The 20198-nt window shown below is 42.2% G+C and overlaps 1 protein-coding gene across 3 annotated transcripts in view; it reads right to left on the bottom strand.

Annotated features, from left to right (window-relative positions):
- Nucleotides 1–653: 653 nt before the first annotated feature.
- The window catches only part of LOC115168974 (chemokine-like protein TAFA-5), a 46944-nt gene continuing 27399 nt past the window's right edge, over nucleotides 654–20198 (bottom strand). The window contains exons 4-5 of one of the 3 annotated variants that reach the window (XM_029724553.1): nucleotides 3859–3905; nucleotides 654–701 (exon numbers count right to left, since the gene is read on the bottom strand). In XM_029724553.1, coding sequence (XP_029580413.1) covers nucleotides 3882–3905 — 24 coding nt within the window. In that variant the 3' untranslated portion in view covers nucleotides 654–701; nucleotides 3859–3881. Of the gene's footprint in view, nucleotides 702–1384; nucleotides 1501–3858; nucleotides 3906–20198 lie in introns of those variants that run through there. The other 2 variants (XM_029724555.1, XM_029724554.1) reach the window with 2 other exon arrangements.

The raw sequence follows: 20198 nt of genomic DNA, 5'->3' as shown, positions 1-20198 counted from the left end.
TATACGAGTTTGCAAGAAAGTGAGCTTCAGGTAAAGTGACAAAGTTCTTGACAGAAGTACAATACTGGATGTGTCACACTTAAGAACAAGATTGTCAACTTTTTCCCATTTTACATTGTATATCAGGAGGTGCACACGCGCGCACACACACACACACACACACACACAGGATAAAGGGCCAGGCAGGTGTCCATCAGTAAGTGCCTCATGACAGACAGTCCTATGCACCAGATAAACAATGTTCTGTTAATGTCAAGTTAAATAGTCACTGACAAATCCATCCAAGTTTCTCCTCCAACACCTTGACACAACAAACTATTGTCCAAGTCACACCCCCCCACACACACACACACACACCTTCAGATTTTTTTCCATAGGGATAGGTGGGAAAATGGTGGGTTCCTCACACATGCATAGACTCCCAATGATATCCTGCTTGCCGTGCTGAAACAACCCAGGCTATATACAGTAGGTTTTGTACTTCAGTTTGTGACGTGGCATGTGGGTCCCGACGATGATGCTGTGGTGTGTTGCTTTCATTGGCTAGTACGGACATCTGTGCACTGTCACATAGTAGGGCTCCTCTGATTTGTGGAGTGAGGGTATGTAGTGGTTTGAGAAAAAATTTGGCGAATCGACACAAAATGTGTTTGCCTGCTGATTGCCCTCTGTTCCCCTTCTGCCATGATTGGCAAAAAAACCTGGGATGGGGTAGGGGGTTAGAGAGAGGGAGAAAGGGGGATAAAATCAGTAGAATTGAGAAAACAAGGTATTTCATCACTCGTGGTTGTTCATTGTCATTTATACAGGATGACTTCATCTTGAGCGACCTTTGAACTTTATGATAGGGAAAAATGAAATCAACTTCCCAAGTAAGCTGACTTGTTACTTGTTACTGACTTGTTACTTTAATCTCTTATTCTTATCTGTATTTTTTGAAACTGCATTGTTGGTTAGGGGCTCGTAAGTAAGCATGTCACTGTATTCGGCGCATGTGACGAATTTGATTTGACTATTCAAACACTTGTAATATTCCAACAAGTGGTGTATAATGACAGCTTAAGGACTATGTAGGCTTACTTTGAACAGGTCTCTCTTGTAAAAGAGATTTTATCTCAATGAGAATAACCTGTATAAATAAAGGTTAAATAAAACATACTATTTTAATCCTCCCTATCTTTTTCTGTATACTTCATGTACTCTTCTAAACCTATTTTTTATTAACATTTCATTGAGTTCAATAATAATAAAACCATATAAAAAAATTCCATACATTACAATGGATACTTTCCACATATATAAATGATTCACCATGAGCAATGGTCAAATTAGACACCCTAGACTGCTCATATGAAGCTTTCATACATTTAAATATGAGTCTGGAAATCTGCAAAGAAATTCATGAATTTGAGGCTACCCGGAAAATAAATATTTTCGACGCACCCAATTTCCCCTTTTCTCCCCGTCTCTGGTAATTGTACGTGATACATTTTGTTATCTCTGTGGAAGAAGGAAAATCATTCTTACAACATTGCCTGTGAGACATAGAGGCATTGAGATTCTGCAATATCACCCAATTTTACAGTCATAGTTTTTCTAGGCTGGGATTCACACAGCCCTGCACTATGGACAAATAATATTCCTATTGCTTCAGAAATTCACTAAATAGCAATTGGATAAACGGCAGTAGCCAATGTTTACTGTGTGAAACCAAAAAAAGAGGAGTTTACGGTTTTCTGCAGTGCAGGTTTGACTTAATTCGGTTATTCGTTTTCTTTCCTTCTCAGTCCAAAATAGCGCACTCTCTCAACACCTCAGCATATTTCCTTAGTCTTCTTAAACAACACAGCCATTTGAAGTTGCCTGGTCCTTTGAAGTAGCCTCTTTGGGCTTTATTAATTTGTAACCCTCTGCATTAAGTTATTTTCTAGCAGTATAGCGCCTTTATATTTTTCTTTTCCCTTTTTGTTTTTACATTTGCATCAAAGCCATTTTCGCAGAGGAAAATGCAACCACCAATTATGTATTTTCTGTGAAAAAGAGAACATTTTTGCTATGAATAGGTGTAAGTTTCACTTACTATATATAAGCACAGAGGCCAGTTTTACCTTTAAAACTCCAATGATTAATGTTAGAATTGGTAGATGGTAAGATGGTCTCAGATCTGCACTTCTGCTCATCTCAAATCAAATCAAACCAAATGTTATTGGTCACATACGAACACATATTTAGCAGATGTTATTGAGGGTATAGCTAAAAACTTGTGTTCCGAGCTCCAAGAGTGCAGTAGTATCTAACAGTTCACATTACACACTAATCTAAAAGTAAAAGAATGGAATTAACAAATACAGTGTCAAGAAAAAGTATGTGAACACTTTGGAATTACTTGGATTTCTACATAAATTGGTCATAAAATTAGATCTGATCTTCATCTAAGTCACAACAGACAAACACAGTCAGGAATCAGCTGACCTGGAGTACAAACATTGAGACGAGATTGGAGAAGTTGGTTAGAGCTGCCCCGCCCTTTAAAAAACACTCCCAAGAAGCATTGCCTGATGTGAACCATGCCTCGAACAAAAGAGATCTCAGAAGACCTAAGATTAAGAATTGTTAACTTGCATACAGCTGGAAAGGGTTACAAATGTATCTCTAAAAGCCTTGATGTTCATCAGTCCATGTTAAGACAAATTGTCTATAAATGGAGAAAGTTCAGCACTGTTGCTACTCTCCCTAGGAGTGGCCGTCCTGCAAAGATGACTGCAAGAGCACAGCACAGAATGCTCAATGAGGTTAAGAAGAATCCTAAAGTGTCAGGTAAAGACATACAGAAATCTCTGGAACATGCTAACATCTCTGTTGACGAGTCTACGATACATAAAACACTAAACAAGAATGGTGTTCATGGGAGAACACCGCGGAAGAAGCCACTACTGTCCAAAAAAAACATTGCTGCATATCTGAATTTCGCAAAAGAGCACCTGGATGTTCCACTGGCAAGAAATTATGTGGACAGATTAAATTAAAGTTGAGTTGTTTGGAAGGAAGGAACACACAACACTATGTTTGGAGAAAAAAAAAGGCATAGCACACCAACATCAAAACCTCATCCCAACTGTAAAGTATGGTGGAGGGAGCATCATGGTCTGGAGCTGCTTTGCCGCCTCAGGGCCTGGATAGCTTGCTATCATCGACGGAAAAATGAATTCCCAAGTTTATCAAGACTATTTGCAGGAGAATGTAAGGCTATCTGTCCACCAATTGAAGCTCAACAGAAGTTGAGTGATGCAACAGGACAACGACCCAAAACACAGAAGTAAATCAACAACAGAATGGCTTCAACAGAAGCCTTCTGGAGTGGCCCAGTCAGAGTCCTGACCCCAACCCGATTGAGATGCTGTGGCATGACCTCGAGAGCGGTTCACACCAGACATCCCAAGAATATTGTTGAACTGAAACAGTTTTATAAAGAGGAATGGTCCAAAATTCCTCCTGACCATTGTACAGGTCTGATCCGCAACTACAGAACATGTTTGGTTGAGGTTATTGCTGCCAAAGGAGGGTTAACCAGTTATTACATCCAAAGGTTCACATACTTTTCCCACCTTGCACTGTGAATTTTTACACAGTGTGTTCAATAAAGACATGAAAACGTAGAATTGTTTGTGTGCTATTAGTTTAAGCAAACTGTCTATTGTTGTGACTTAGATGAAGATCTATGACCAATTTATGTAGAAGTACAGGTAATTCCAAAAGGTTAACATACTTTTTCTTGCCACTGTATATAAAATGTGATTGACAGCTGGCAGTGCAAAAAAGAAACATACACTTTGAGAGAATGGATTGAGCCAGACTCACCTACCCACTGTGTTCTAAACTCCTTACGATGGTTCCTTAGGCAAAGGCTAGAAAGAAGATAAAAGACAAGATTGAAAGGCAGAAACTTCAGGACAGACCACAGCTCTCTTCCATCAAAGTATACTACCACGCTTTACACCAACAAAATGGCAAGGAGCATATAACAGATGTCCCTTTTGAAGCACAGATGGAAAGACATTCAATTATATTTAAGGCTAGATGATGGAAACGTATTTAAAAATATATATATATTTAACCAAGCAAGTCAGTTAAGAACAAATTCATATGTTTTAATGACGTCTACCCCGGCCAAACCCTCCCCTAACCCGGACGATGCTGGGCCAATTGTGCATCGCCCTATGGGACTCCCGATCACAGCTGGTTGTGATACAGCCCGGGATCGAACCAGGGTTTGTAGTGACTCATCTAGATGCAGTGCCTTAGACCGCTGTGCCACTCGGGAGCCCAAAACGTAAAGTTTGGCTTCCTTGTCGAATGTTGAATTTTTTCTGACCTTTGAACTATACACTACCAGGAAATACTAGCAGGTAAGGTGGGTCCATATGGGCGACTGAGCCATGGTTCCTGAGGCATTACCTTCCAGTGTCACAATAGAACAATTACAATATACTGTGTGTCCAGTGAAAATTGAACTATATGCTTGCTGCATTTTGTTTAATAGCAAAGGAATACTTTTTTTCCACTTCATTATCTATTCTCTGTGAATAAGCACTAATATTTTGTGTATCTCATTAATTTCCCAGAGCACTTTCTGTTGTTTCCCTCACATTTTCGAAGAAACTCGTGAGGGCATTTAAACTGGTAAGGCATCAAAAACAACTGTTTGCCTTTTGCCAAGAGGGACGGAAACAACTGCTAGTGCTTTCTAGCTGTGGGGAATGAATAACTTACTTCCAAGAAGCTAATGTCTAAGCTGTTCATAATCAGGAAGCTAATGGTCTGTGCAGCCGATCAAGGCCATGGTACAGTGGGGAGTGGTAAACACATTGGCATTCCCAGGAGCCTCTTCTCTGCTGTACGGGGGGCTCCTGCAGCAACAACGGGCACAGTTGGTATTCCACTTCCCACCCATCTGTTGGTCAGTCGGTAGTTCAGTCGTGTCTCTGTATGTTGTGTCTCCCCGCCCGCCTGTCTTTCTGTGTCTGGTCCTTTCGTTTGTCTGTCCGTCTGTCCTGTCTGTGTCTGGTCGGTCTGTTTGTCTGTCTGCCTGCTGTGTCTGTTCTGTCTGTCCGTATGCCCTACCAAGCGCTATCAGCGAAACACTCCTCGGAGCGGTGCTGATACACCACACCTCTTCGACATCATCTCTAGATCAAAATAAGAAAAGAGTGAGGGGAAAAAATCTTAAATGACCACAATAGAATCTTCCGAGATTGCCCAAGGTTTCTTGAATTAATTTTTTTCTTCAGTTGAAGGCTGAATGCCTAGATGTCATGACTTCTACCAAAGGTGGCTCCTCTCCCTGTTCGGGCGGCGCTCGGCGGTCGTTGTCGCCGGTCTACTAGCTGCCACCGATCCCTTTTTCCCTTTTCGTTTGGTTTTGTCTGTCTTTTGTTGCACCTGTTTTGAGTTGGGTCATTAGTGGGGTATTTAGTCTCGCTTGTCTAGGTTGGGTTTGTGCGGGATTGTTTGTTGTTACCTGTTGTGGGTTTTGGAGTTGCGTTTAGTTTTCTTTGTCTATTGTGGGCTCGCGTTTCTCTCTGGACTGCGTCCCGGCCCTTTTTGGGGTGGACTATTTTTGTCTGGTTTGTTTTATGCCTGTTCATGGTGTTTTTGGACTCTGGAATAAACATGCTCTGCAAGTGCACTTTTGGTCTCCTGCGCCTGACTCCTCCCCCTCCCCACCACTCCTAGAGAGCAGTGACACTAGAACATTCTCTACTGGTGGTGTGTGAAAAGAGTTCCAAGACCTTGCTATCTATTACAAACGTACAAGAACCGAGTAGAAGGTGAGGTATTGATATTTTAATTATTTTATTTCACCTTTATTTAACCAGGTAGGCCAGTTGAGAACAAGTTCTCATTTACAACTGCGACCTGGCCAAGATAAAGCAAAGCAGTGCAACAAAAACAACACAGAGTTACACATAAAAAAACAGTCAATAACACAATATAAAAATCTATGTACAGTGTGTGCAAATGTAGAAGAGTAGGGTGGTAATGCAATAAATAGGCCATAGAGGCGAAATAATTACAATTTAGCATTAACACTGGAGTGATAGATGTACAGATGATGATGTGCAAGTAGAGATACTGGGGTGCAAAAGAGCAAGAGGATAAATAACAATATGGGGATGAGGTAGTTGGGTGTGCTATTTACAGATTGGCTGTGTACAGTAACAGTGATCGGTAAACTGCTCTGACAGCTGACACTTAAAGTTAGAGAGGGAGATATAAGTCTCCAGTGATTCTTGCAATTCGTTCCAGTCATTGGCAGCAGAGAACTTGAAGGAAAGGTCGGCCAAAGGAAGTGTTGGCTTTGGGGAGATACCCAACTTTGGCACTTTTCCCTCGTTTGCGCTCAAAGAAAAAAGTGATTTCTCCCCCCCCAAAGGCGAGTCACGACTGCGCTAGTACTTCTCCAACAATTAAGCGCCCTTCTCTCGCTACTTCTCTTAGATATCGATTGTGGGGACACTAACTCAGGCCAATGTGCTGAGGCGGCAGTGGCACTAGCTTGGCACTTTTAACTGCTGACACTAACAAGGTGAGTTGGGTCCAGGAGAGGAGGGGGTGTGGGAGAGACATAGTGGCCTGTACCACTGCCAGTCAAACAAACAGCTGAGCAATGCCTAGTTTTCACAGGACAAGAAACCTAAAGGACATCGCAGACTATGTCCTCTCCTTAGGCTACAAAGAGAAAGATAGAAAACAATAATGGGAGAGGGATGGAGAAAGAGAGTTATACAACAAAGGTATTGAGTGTTTCAGTAATTAGCTATTCTTTCTTTAACTGAAAGGCATAAACCCTGAGCTCCAGGGACTGTATGTGTCACGCTTCTCAGAGTAGGAGTGCTGATCTAACCCTAAAAAAGAATGTGTCTCTATGTAACTGGCTTCACTGTGCTGCTAACAGCTTGGCTTCACTGTGCTGCTAACAGCTTAGCTTCCTCCACTGTCCCGGTCCCTTTACTGGGCTTGAACCAGTGGTCCTCTGATCACTAACACACATCACGACCACCCACTTGACAATGTACAAACCAGTTGTGCCACTACAAAAGGATCTCTACAAACATTGCTACATATATAAAATCCACTTTTACAAACGGTTTACTCAAGTAACCCAGCTTGGTTGCATACTGTGGAGGGGTACACTGAACCGGAGTTGAGGCAACACTATATTAACACTAGTGGTAGTTCAGACAAGGACACTAATTCTCACCTTCAGAGTTCCCAGCCATTGTAGACACTGCGAGCACAATGACAAAAAACAACAATATTGTATCGCAAGAGGACTGCACAGTAATGTGCTAGCATCCTGGAGTGGCCTTTGCTGGGTGGGGTTAACCATCTAAAGACTCATCAAGCTCAGAGCCACTAACAATCACTAGAATTGCCTCGTCAGAGCCCCAAATACACAACATGCCAGAGTGCATGCTAACAGACCAGGGTGGGTTTTTGTGTACTTATCCAGGCAACTGGATAATCTAATGGCTAAGGAAGACGAACAACAGTCGCTATCTAACAGCTGGGCTGGTCCCATTTCTCTGTACATTATTTGTTGGATGAGATCTGCTAGAATTGCTATTGTTGTGTATTGGGGTTGTGCCGCAGCGCATCATGAGGGTCGTCATTATTGAATTGTTGCAAAGACTTGGTTATGAAACCCACGAGACGTAACAAAAGAGATGCACCATCGAGAGCATTCTGACGAGTTACATCACTGCCTGGTACGGCAACTGCTCGGCCGCCGACCGCAAGGCACTACAGAGGATAGTGCGAACGGCCCAGTACCTCACTGGGGCCAAGCTCCCTGCCATCCAGGACCTCTATACCAGGCGGTGTCAGAGGAAGGCCCTAAAAATTGTAAACGACTCCAGCCACCCTAGTCATAGACTGTTCTCTCTGCTACCGCACGGCAAGCGGTACCGGAGTGCCAAGTCTAGGTCTAAGAGGCTTCTTTTTAATTTTTAATTTTATTTTACTTTGTCTATTGAATTTTCAACACCAGCATTTACAAAATAATTGAACTTGTTTTATATTACTACCAAATAACTTACAACACATCAAAGACAACAATACAGTAAATTAGAGAAAAAAATAAATAAAAAAAAGACAAGAAAAAATATATTTTGATACAGTTGTTACAGGTCAACTAGCACAGATAATACAGTCCTTAACATCCGAGATGTCGTGTATACACATACGAGGCCTCTTACATCACCAATATATAAATATACATCACTCTGGAACTGCAGGGAAATGTAGTCGTTTAACATAAGGAAAGAAGGGAGCCCACATTGCATAGAATTTGTCTATAGACCCATTGAGTGTGTGTTTAATTTTTCAAAATGTATGCAATTCAAAACTGATTAAATCCAAAGAGCATGAGAAGGGGGTGCAGAGGATTTCCATCTATGTAAAATTAATCGTCTTGCTAACAAAGTAACAAGGATCAATTACATCCTTATTCATTTTGGTCAATTGTATTGCGGGTAAGGAAACCCCAAATAGTGCAATAAAAGGGTCTGGCTCAATCTGTGTGTCGATTAATTCTGAGAGTGTGTTAAAGATGTCTTTACAGAAACCAACAAGAGATGGACAACACCAAAACATGTGTACATGATTAGCAGGAGACCGGTTACATCGTACACAATTAGGGTTCACATCCTTGTCAATTTTGGATAATCTTGCTTTGGTCCAGTGGGCCCTATGAATGAGTTTGCATTGAATGAGACAGTGCCGAGCGCAAATAGAAGAGGTATGTACCCTTTTGAGTGCCCCTTCCCATAGTTCATCAGATATTTCCTCACCCAGTTCCTCCTCCCATGAGGATTTAATATTGTGTAATGAGGTGGTTTGTAGTGAGCAAATTTGAGTAGATTATTGACAAAGTGCCTTTCAGAGTAGAAAGTGGAATAAGAAATGTGTCAAACTGTGTTTCACCAGGAAGGGTGGGTAATCAGGGATCTATGCTGTGGACGTAACTCCGGACTAGTAAGAATGTCTGGGGAGACCAAATTTAGCTGATAATTGTTCAAACGTACTAAATGTATTGTTTAATATAGAGATCTCTGAATCTTTTAATACAGAGACTAGATCATGTTGAGAAAGCACCATCAACCATTGATGGGGAAAAGCTGGGTTTGAGGCTACCGGAGCAATTCTATTCTAATTGTACATTTCAATTTGAATAGGGGCTATTTTGGAGAGAAACTTCTTATAAAACTCTGCCGAGTAGCCGTCAGGCCCTGAGCTTCTACCGGATTGAAGGGATTTGACAGCATTAGACAATTCTTCAACAGTGATCGGCTGCTCTAATTTTTTGACCAAATCCCGGCTGACAGAAGGCACAGCAAGTGAGCGGAAGAAATCATCCAATTCCAATGTAACCTCTTTACTTTCAGAAGTATATAAAGACTGGTAAAATCTCTTGAACTCATCATTGATCCCCTTAGGGTCTAATGATATCCCAGACGATGTACGAATTTTAGGAATCTGAAATGATGATGATAGTTGACGTAACTTGTGAGCTAATAATTTACTGGCTTTCTCCTTGTTCATAGTAAGTGCTCCTAGACTTGACAAGCAGTTCAGTAACCAGGTCTGTTAATAATGAGTCAAATTCTGCTTCCAAAGTTAAACGCTCCTTATAAATATCCGGAGATGGTGAAACGGCGTAAATGTCATCTAATTGGGCAATGCAGCGTGTTAACATAGATAGCCTATGTCTTTTCAGTTTGTTCTCATGTGCGGTGTAGGAAATAATTTCACCTCTGATGTATGCTTTCAAAGTTTCCCAGAGTGTAGATGCAGCGATGTTCTATTTGTAAAAAGTCAATTTGACCCAAAACAAAATTGACCAAGTGTTCATTACTGAGCAGTTGAATATTTAGCCGCCAAGGCGGTCGCAGATTGTCAACAGTTTGAAAGACTACTTCCATAGTAACAGGGGCGTGGTCAGATACAACAATTGGATTATATGAACATGAAGATATGGAATGGAGAAGCTTGTCATCTACAAGGAAGTAGTCTGTGCGTAAAAGTGTGGTGAACCGATGAGAAAAAAAAGTATGTTTAATCCATCTGGAAAAGCAATCTCCATGGGTCTGAAACTGCGAATTCAGACAAAGGACAACTCTAACTCTAGCTGGTGTCCACTTTACCATAAAGGCCTGATTGGTGGAATGCTGCAGAGATGGTTGTTCTTCTGGAAGTTTCTCCCATCTCCACAGAGGAACTCTGGAACTCTGTCAGAGTGACCATTGGGTTCTTGGTCACCTCCCTGACCAAGACCCTACTCCCCGATTGCTCAGGTTGACCGGGCGGCCAGCTCGCGGAAGAGTCTTGGTGTTTCCAAACTTTGTCCATTTAAGAATGTTGGAGGCCACTGTTCCTCTGGACCTTCCCCGGATCTGTGCATCGACAACCCTGTCTCGGAGCTCTACGGAAAATTCCTTCAACCTCATGGCTTAGTTTTTACTCTGGCGTGCACTGTCAACTGTGGGACCTTATATACACAGGTGTGTGCCTTTCCAAATCATGTCCAATCAATTTAATTTATTACATGTGGACTCCAATCAAGTTGTAGAAACAGCTCAAGGATGATCAATGGAAACAGGTTGCACCTGAGCTCAATTACAAGTCTCATAGCAAAGCGTCTGAATACTTATGTAAATAAAGGTACGTTTTTTTATACATTTACAAAAAAATACAAAAACCTGTTTCGCATTGTCATTATGGGGTATTGCGTGTAGATTAATCAGTTTTTTTTAAAAAAATCCATTTTAGAATAAGGCTGTAACGTAACAACATTTTGAAAAAGTGAAGGGGTCTGAATACTTTCCGAATGCACTGTATGTGTAGACCGAGCACGTCCTAGATAAATGGTTGAACTGAATCCTGTCTCATCATTATTGAATTGTTACAAAGACTTGATTATGAAACCCACAAGACATAACACAAGGACATATTCATAAATGATTATAATAATCATGACACACTACACCAGGACAGCATGGTTAGATGTAACCCAATAATGAACTAAAGGAGCCTAAAGTTACTCTTTATAGACTAAGGACCTTACATGTTCTGTTTAGAAACGAATTGGCTCTATCAGCCAAAACAGCCAAATTCTCCATCTTAACATGAATCAATTCTCAATTGCTGTACGATTCACATCAAAATCATTTCACGAACGTGTAGTCGAAAAATCGAGCAAGTGAACAAGGCTGTATTGTACTGTAAGTGCTATGGATTTATTGTTACAGGGACACTGTTATTACGTCCGACGGACAGCGGATAGTTCAAAGGAGCGACGCAGATGTGATTTCCTATCATTTAGATACGAATTGTGATGTTTCGATCCAAGAATGTTGTTCTTGCCTTTTGTTTTCACTAGCAAAGTGCAAAGAAATGTTGATTCAGGTTGGGGGTGATGTTGGGGGCAGTAAATTAAATCATACTTTGAGGGCTTGTTAGGAAGCTCTGTGTGTGTGTGCACAGACTTTTTCTCTTAGAGATCATTCTGAACTGAAGACACATGTAACTATGTAAATTTTAGCCAATTGGTGATAGTAATTTGCTCTGTTGTATTTTATCATGTACACTGTGACGTGACTACCATTAATGCAATGACGATTATTTTATCAAATAAATTAACTACGTTTAATTATTACGATGATTAAATTAATCATGTAACAATTAACTCATTAGCAATCTTGGGGCACTACGGAAAAAGTTTGTTTAATGAGTTACCGTTTCCCGAATTAACTCAAGAATATCAGAATATATCGTTATTATATTAGTCATCCATGAATTATTATTATCTCATATCAGTCTCATTCTGACCGTCGCATAATCCGTCAAATCTGCACAAACCCTAGTCTTCATGATGACTCAGTGATACACAAACGGGCTTAACTTCTCTAGGGTAGGTGAGACGCTACCGTCCCACCTAAACATCCGGTGAAATGCAGAGCACTAAAATTCTAAATATACCATTCGTAATATTAAACATTCTTGTAAATACATGCATCTTACATAATTTAAAAGCTTAACCTCTTGTTAATCCAGCCGCTGTGTCAGATTTCCAAAATACTTTAGACCGCTGCGCAACTCGAGGCCCCATCCAATGTTTTTAATGCTGATCAATTGCAATGCACTAAGTATTAAAATACAGAGAGGTGTTGGTAAAGGTATATTGTCCTGCTAATAGTCACAATGTGCTATTATAATACTGTACATGGTGTCCCACTTCTCACACTCTCCATGATACACATTTCCCTCTCAGTCCTCTCCCTCTTTGTGCAGCCCGCTTCCTCTTTTATCCCCAAGCACTCAATGGCTTAACGAGAACCGGCTTGCCTCGTTGTGGCAGGAACTCCATATAAGGCCTGGGGGTGGAGCCAGCGGGCTGCAAAATATCTTCCTCCCTCACCTCTCCCTGCCGTCTGCCACAATACGTAACTACTAATTGTAACTAATTGATGTGCATCATTTCATATTTAGTAGGGAGCACAATCCAGACCATTGCCGATAGAAATTAGGTGTATAGAAGATACCCTATTTTGCATCACATGGAATCGAGAGCAACCAGAGCCATTCTACATTTAATTTATATCTGCTCCATTCTGAACGTTACACCTCAACAGAACACAGGTCTTTTTTTACACCAGACAACAGTCTGTGGAAAAGAAAACAGAGCTGAGTAAAACAAAAATGTCAGTTCAAAAAGTAGGCAATGACAGAAGTTAAAATGGGAAGCGGGCTAAAAGTGTGCTAAGTGACAGGGGAAAGGACTGTGTTCAGACAGGGGCTCTGACAAGAACAAGAGAGGGGTAACATACACCGAGGAGAAAATAAAAGGAAAACATAGATGAATTAATAGAGTGTGGCAGCACCAGAGGAGTAAAAAAAAGAGTGGAAGCCACTTTATTTATACCTACAAGGGGCTGTGCCCAGGGACATGTCAAATACCGTGGATAAAGTCATGAAATTCACTAGCTCTTAAAATGGAGCTAAAACATAAAGGCCATTGGAACGTCAAAGAGAAGAGGGAACAAATAGGGGAATCATATTGAAATGATTTCAGCAGTCAGCTTTCATTCTTGCGTTTTAAGTAATCTTTCTTTCTACATCTGTTTCTGTCTATCCATACTGTTTCATACTTTCCAAACCTATCCTTCTTTCCTCTTGTTAACACACAATATTCCTCTGCTCTCTGTATGCTCATTCAAGCATACTTTTTTTTAATATATAATGAAATAATTAGTTACTCCTTGTACAACTGGAGGGGATCAATACATTACAATCAATTACATCCTGTATGAAAACCAAAGGGAAATCCAGGGGCTTTTTCCTTCCTTTGAGCACTGGGCTCGTTTGAAGTCTGTCTCCTCCAATTTTGAGCAGGGGATATCAAAATAACTTTGGGCATTAAGAACTTAGGCATGCTGGTTTGCGTAGTCACCGACATTAAAACACATTTTACAAGATGCCGTTATCAACACGGCATCTTAATCTGACCATTTTAGTTGGTCAGATTAATTGATCGAAGGCTGAAATTCAAACGCAATGCTTTTCAATGCATAGGCTTGTCAAAATAGGGCTGGTTTTGCGGACCAAGACGAAGTCAACCGCTGGACAAAAAAAAACATACTCAATGGAGATTCTTCATTGAAAGTGCTTTTTAGTCCAGGGTCCAGAAAATGGGTCCTTGGAGTCTACAATAATTTTATGTTGGCTAACAACTTGGAGGGAGAGGGAACAGTTGGCAAAAAGCCATCAGGGCAGCAGGAGAAACATTTTTTAATTGTAATACAATTCTTTGTGACCTATTGAGTCATCCTGTGTGTGCTGTTCCGTTTATAGAGCGCTATTTCAGCCAAAATGCATGATTCAGATTCAGAATGTCCTCAGAGGCAATTCATCTTGCAGCAGACATAAAACATAACATCTAAAAATTTAAATTAAATAGCAAAGGATATTTAGAAACAAATCAGCAGGGCAAGTGCTAAGAGCAATTAGTCCAACATTTGTTTAAGTTGTAGAATTGCATTCGGAATAAAATAGAACTTGGCCCAATTTTTTTTTTTAACCTTAGGTAGTCAGTACCTGTGTCCAGAGGGAAGGAGCTGGAATTTAGGGTGGAGTGGACGGGAAGAGTCAACCACTACTTTATTTACCTCATGTAGTGCTCTGCCCAGGTAGAGAGATGACCCTTCTTGCTGTTGCTGCCAGATGATTTTTCCACAAGACCTGACTATCTTGCCCAACCTATTTTTCTGTGCAACCTTGATATTCCCAAACCAGCAGGTCAAGCAGTAGGACAGAACGCTCTCAATTAATTATTTATAACAGACAACCATGATGGTTAGATCAACATTAAAAAGTACAGTTTCCATAGGAAATACAGTCTCTGTTGGCCTTTCTTAAAAATAGCGTCACTGATCCCAGGAAAGATTGTTGTCAATGACTAGCCCAAGGAATTTGAACTCCTCCACTATTTCAAGGGGCTCACCTTTTATGACTGCAGCTTCCCCGAGCCCTTGCAACATCACGAAACACATTTCAAATCAAATCAAACTTTATTTCTCACATGCGCCGAAATAAACAAGACCTTACAGTGAAATGCTACCTCACAAGCCCTTAACCAACAATGCAGTTTTAAGAAAAAAAGTATATACTAAATAATTAAGGAGCAACAATAAAATAACAGTCGATAAGCTTTATACTGGGAGTTCCGGTACAGAGTTAATGTGCGGGGGCACCGGTAAGTTGAGGTAATATATACATTACCAGTCAAAAGTTTGGGAACAGTTACTCATTCCAGGGCTTTTCTTTATCTTTACAATTTTCTATATTGTAGAATAATAGTGAAGACATCAAAACTATGAAATGACACATATGGAATCATGTAGTAAACAACATTTTTTTTAAACAAATCAAAATAAACCCAGCAAAAAAAGAAACGTCCTTCTTTCAGGACCCTGTCTTTCAAAGATAATTCATAAAAATCCAAGTAACTTCACAGATCTTCATTGTAAAGGGTTTAACCACCGTTTCCCAATCTTGTTCAATGAACCATGAACAATTAATGAACCTGTGGAACGGTCGTTAAGACACTAACAGCTTACAGACGGTAGGCAATTAAGGTCACAGTTATGAAAACTTAGGGCACTAAAGAGGCCTTTCTACTGACTCTGAAAAACACCAAAAGAAAGATGCCCAGGGTCCCTGCTCATCTGAATGAACGTGCCTTAGGCATGCTGCAAGGAGGCATGAGGACTGCAGATGTGGCCAGGGCAATAAATTGCAATGTCCGTACTGTGAGACGCCTAAGATAACGCTCCAGGGAGACAGGACGGACAGCTGATCGTCCTCGCAGTGGCAGACCAGGTGTAACAACACCTGCATAGGATTGGTACATCTGAACATCACACCTGCGGGACAGGTACAGCATGGCAACAACTGCCCGAGTTACACCAGGAACGCACAATCCCTCCATCAGTGCTCAGACTGTCCGTAATAGGCTGAGAAAGGATAGACTGAGTACTTGTAGGCCTGTTGTAAGGCAGGTCCTCAGCAGGCATCACCGGCAACAATGTCGCCAATGGGCACAAACCCACCATTGCTGGACCAGACAGGACTGGCAAAAAGTGCTCTTCACTGACGAGTCGCGGTTTTGTCTCACCGGGGGTAAAGGTCGGATTCGTGTTAATCGTCGAAGGAATGAGCGTTACGCCGAGATCTGTACTCTGGAGCGGGATTGATTTGGAGGTTGAGGGTCCGTCATGGTCTGGGGCGGTGTGTCACAGCATCATCGGACTGAGCTTGTTGTCATTGCAGGCAATCTCAACACTGTGCGTTACAGGGAAGACATCCTCCTCCCTCATGTGGTACCCTTCCTGCAGGCTCATCCTGACATGACCCTCCAGCATGACAACGCCATCAGCCATACTGCTCGTTCTGTGCGTGATTTCCTGCAAGACAGGAATGTCAGTGTTCTGCCATGGCCAGCGAAGAGCCCGGATCTCAATCCCATTGAGCACGTCTGGGACCTGTTGGATCGGAGGGTGAGGGCTAGGACCATTCCCCCCAGAAATGTCCGGGAGGTTGCAGGTGCCTTGGTGGAAGAGTGGTGTAACATCTCACAGCAAGAACTGGCAAATCTGGTGCAGTCCATGAGGAGGAGATGTACTGCAGTACTTAATGCAGCTGGTGGCCACACCAGATACTGACTGTTACGTTTAATTTTCACCCCCCTTTGTTCAGGGACAGATTATTACATTTCTGTTAGTCACAAGTCTGTGGAACTTGTTCAGTTTACGTCTCAGTTGTTGAATCTTATGTTCATACAAATATTTACACATGTTAAGTTTGCTGAAAATAAACGCAGTTGACAGTGAGGACGTATCTTTTTTTGCCAAGTTTACATGATTCCATATGTGTTATTTAATAGTTTAGATGTCTTCACTATTATTCTACAATGTAGAAAATAGTAAAAAATAAAGAAAAACCCATGAATGAGTAGGTGTGTCCAAACTTTTGACTGGTACTGTACATGTAGCTAGAGGTAAAGTGACTACGCATAGATAATAAACAGAGTAGCAGCAGTGTAAAAATGGGGGGTGGGTGGGGACAATGCAAATAGTCCAGGTAGCCATTTGATTAACTGTTCAAGAGTCTTACGGCTTGGGTGTAGACGCTGTTAAGAATACTTTCTTACCTAGACTTGGCGCTCCGGTACCGCTTGCCATGCGGTTGCAGAGAAAACATTCTATGACTGGGGTAGCTGGATGTTTTGGCAATTTTTTGGGCCTTCCGCCTGATATAGAGGTCCTGGATGGCAGGAAGCTTGGCCCCAGTGATGTACTGGGCAGTACTCACTACCCTCTGTAGTGCCTTGCGGTCGGAGGCAGAGCAGTTAACATACCAGGTGGTGATGCAACCAGTCAGGACACTCTTGATGGTGCAGCTGTAGAACTTTTTGAGGATCTGAGGACCCATGCCAAATCTTTTCAATCTCCTGAGGGGCAATAGGTGTTGTCGTGCCCTCTTCACGACTCTTGGTGTGTTTGGACCATGATAGTTTGTTGGTGATGTGGACACCAAGGAACTTGAAGTTCCCAACCTGCTCCACTACAGCCTCGTCGATGAGAATGGGGGCGTGCTCAGTCCTCCTTTTTCTGTAGTCCACAATCATCTCCTTTGTCTTGATCACGTTGAGGGAGAGGTTGTTAGCCTGGCACGACACTGCCAGGTCTCTGACCTCTCTATAGGCTGTCTCGTTGTTGTTGGTGATCAGGCCTACCACTGTTGTGTCGTCGGCAAACTTAATGATGGTGTTGGAGTCATGCCTGGCCATGCAGTCATGGGTGAACAGGGAGTACAGGAGGGGACTGAGCACGCACCCCTGAGGGGCCCTGTGTTGAGGATCAACATGGCAGATGTGTTGTTACCAACTCTTACCACCTGGGGGCGGCCCGTCAGGAAGTCCAGAATCCAGTTGCAGAGGGAGGTGTTAAGTCCCACGCTCCTTAGCTTAGTAATGAGCTTCGTGGGCACTATGGTGTTGAACGCTGAGCTGTAGTCAATGAATAGTATTCTCACGTAGGTGTTCCTTTTGTCCAGGTGGGAAAGGGCAGTGTGGAGTACAATAGAGATTGCATCATCTGTGGATCTGTTGCGGCAGTACGCAAATTGGAGTGGGTTTCTGGGATAATGGTGTTGATGTGAGCCATGACCAACCTTTCAAAGCACTTCATGGCTACAGACGTGAGTGCTACGGGTCGGTAGTCATTTTGGCAGGTTACCTTGTTAAATGAAGGTGAAATAAAAAATACAAAACCAGGTAGGCCAGTTGAGAACAAGTTCTCATTTACAACTGCGACCTGGCCAAGATAAAGCAAAGCAGTGTGACACAAACAACACAGAGTAACACATGGGATAAACAAACGTACAGTCAATAACACAATAGAAAAATCGATATACAGTGTGTGCAAATGTAGTGAGATTAGGGAGGTAAGGCAATAAATAGGCCATAGTGGCGAAATAATTACAATTTAGCAATTAAACATTGGAGTGATAGATGTGCAGAAGATGAATGTGCAAGTAGAGATACTGGGGTGCAAAGGAGCAAAAAAGTAAATAACAATATGGGGATGAGGTAGTTGGGTGGGTTATTTGCAGATGGGCTGTCTACAGGTGCAATGATCAGTAAGCTTCTCTGACAGCTGATGCTTAAAGTTAGTAAGGGAGATAAGTCTGCAGCTTCAGTGATTTTTTTGCAATTTGTTCCAGTCATTGGCAGCAGAGAACTGGAAGGAAAGGCAGCCAAAATAGGAGTTGGCTTTGGGGATGACCAGTGAAATATACCTGCTGGAGCGCGTGCTACGGGTGGGTACTGCTATGGTAACCAGTGAGCTGAGATAAGGCGGGGCTGTAGCTAGAAAAGGCTTATAGATGACCTGGAGCCAGTGGGTTTGGCAACGAAGATGAAGCGAGGGCCAGCCAACAAGAGCATACAGGTTGCACAGGGACCATTGTGGTCTGCTTGAAACATGTTGGTATTACAGACTCGGTCAGGGACAGGTTGAAAATGTCAGTGAAGAAACTTGCCAGTTGGTCAGCGCATGCTCGGAGTACATGTCCTGGTAATCCGTCTGAATGTTGGACTGTTTAAAGGTATTACTCACATCAGCTGCGGAGAGCGTGATCACATAGTTTTCCATAACAGCTGGTGCTCTCATGCATGTTTCAGTGTTATTTTCCTCAAAGCGTGCATAGACATAGATTAGCTCGTCTGGTAGGCTTGTGTCACTGGGCAGCTCTCGGCTGTGCTTCCCTTTGTAGTCTGTAATGGTTTGCAAGCCCTGCCACATCCGACGAGCGTCAGAGCTGGTGTAGTACAATTCTGGGTGAGCGTTTTCTTGTTTGCTTATGGCAGAATACAGCTGGGTGAGCGTTTTCTTGTTTGCTTATGGCAGAATACAGCTCATTCAATGCTGTCATGGTGCCAGCCTCTGACTGTGGTGGTATGTAAACAGCTACGGAAAATACAGATAAACTCTCTAGGTAGGTAGTGAGATAATGAGATACTCTACCTCAGGTGAGCAATAGCTCGAGACTTCCTTAGGTATCGTGCACCAGCTGTTATTTACAAAAATACATTGTCTTACCAGACACTGCTGTTCTATCCTGCCGATGCAGCGAATAACCAGACAGCTGTATGTTGATAGTGTCGTCGTTCAGCCACTTCTCCGTGAAGCATTAGATATTACAGTTTTCAATGTCCCGTTGGTAGTTTAATCTTCCTCGTAGGGCATGTATTTTATTGTCCAACGATTGCATGTTTGCTAACAGAATGTGGGAGTTTATTCGATCGCCTACGAATTCTCATAAGGCAGCCTGCCCTCGGGCCCCTTTTTCTCCGCCTCTTCACGCAAATCACTGGGATCTGGGTCTGTTCCCGAGACAGAAGTATATAGTTTGCGTCGGCCTCGTCAGACTCGTTAAAGGAAAAAAATGATTCTGCCAGTCCGTGACGAGAAATCGCAGTCCTGATGTCCAGAAGTTATTTTTGGTCATAAGAGACGGTAGCGGGAACATTAAGTACAAAATACGTTTACAAACAACGCAAATGAACTAATAAAAAACACAATAGGTTGGAGGCACGTAAAACGTCTGCCTTCTTCTCCGGCGCCATCTTACTGAATATTGAATATAGATTCAACGGTTGTAAAGATGGGGAGAGGTCTAGCCGTAATAAAGAGATGCTCTGCTTTTTTGACACCACACTCAAAAAAGCAAGTTCTGCAGGCTCTAGTTTTGTCTAATCTTGATTATTGTCCATTCGTGTGGTCCAGTGCTGCAAGGAAAGACCTAGTTAAGCTGCAGCTGGCCCAGAACAGAGCGGCACGTTTTGCTCTTAATTGCAATCAGAGGGCTGATATAAATACTATGCATGTCAATCTCTCTTGGCTAAGAGTTGAGGAGAGACTGACTGCATCACTTCTTTTTATAAGAGAAATGAATGTGTTGCAAATCCCAAATTATTTGCATAGTCAACTTACACACAGCTCTGACACACACACTTATCCCACCAGACATGCCACCAGGGGTCTTATCACAGTCCCCAAATACAGAACAAATTCAAG

The sequence above is a fragment of the Salmo trutta genome, chromosome 30 (genome assembly GCF_901001165.1).
Source record: "Salmo trutta chromosome 30, fSalTru1.1, whole genome shotgun sequence".
Lineage (NCBI taxonomy): Eukaryota > Metazoa > Chordata > Actinopteri > Salmoniformes > Salmonidae > Salmo > Salmo trutta.
Note: the sequence above shows the minus strand (reverse complement) of the source record. Positions and strands in the feature narration are given on the sequence as shown.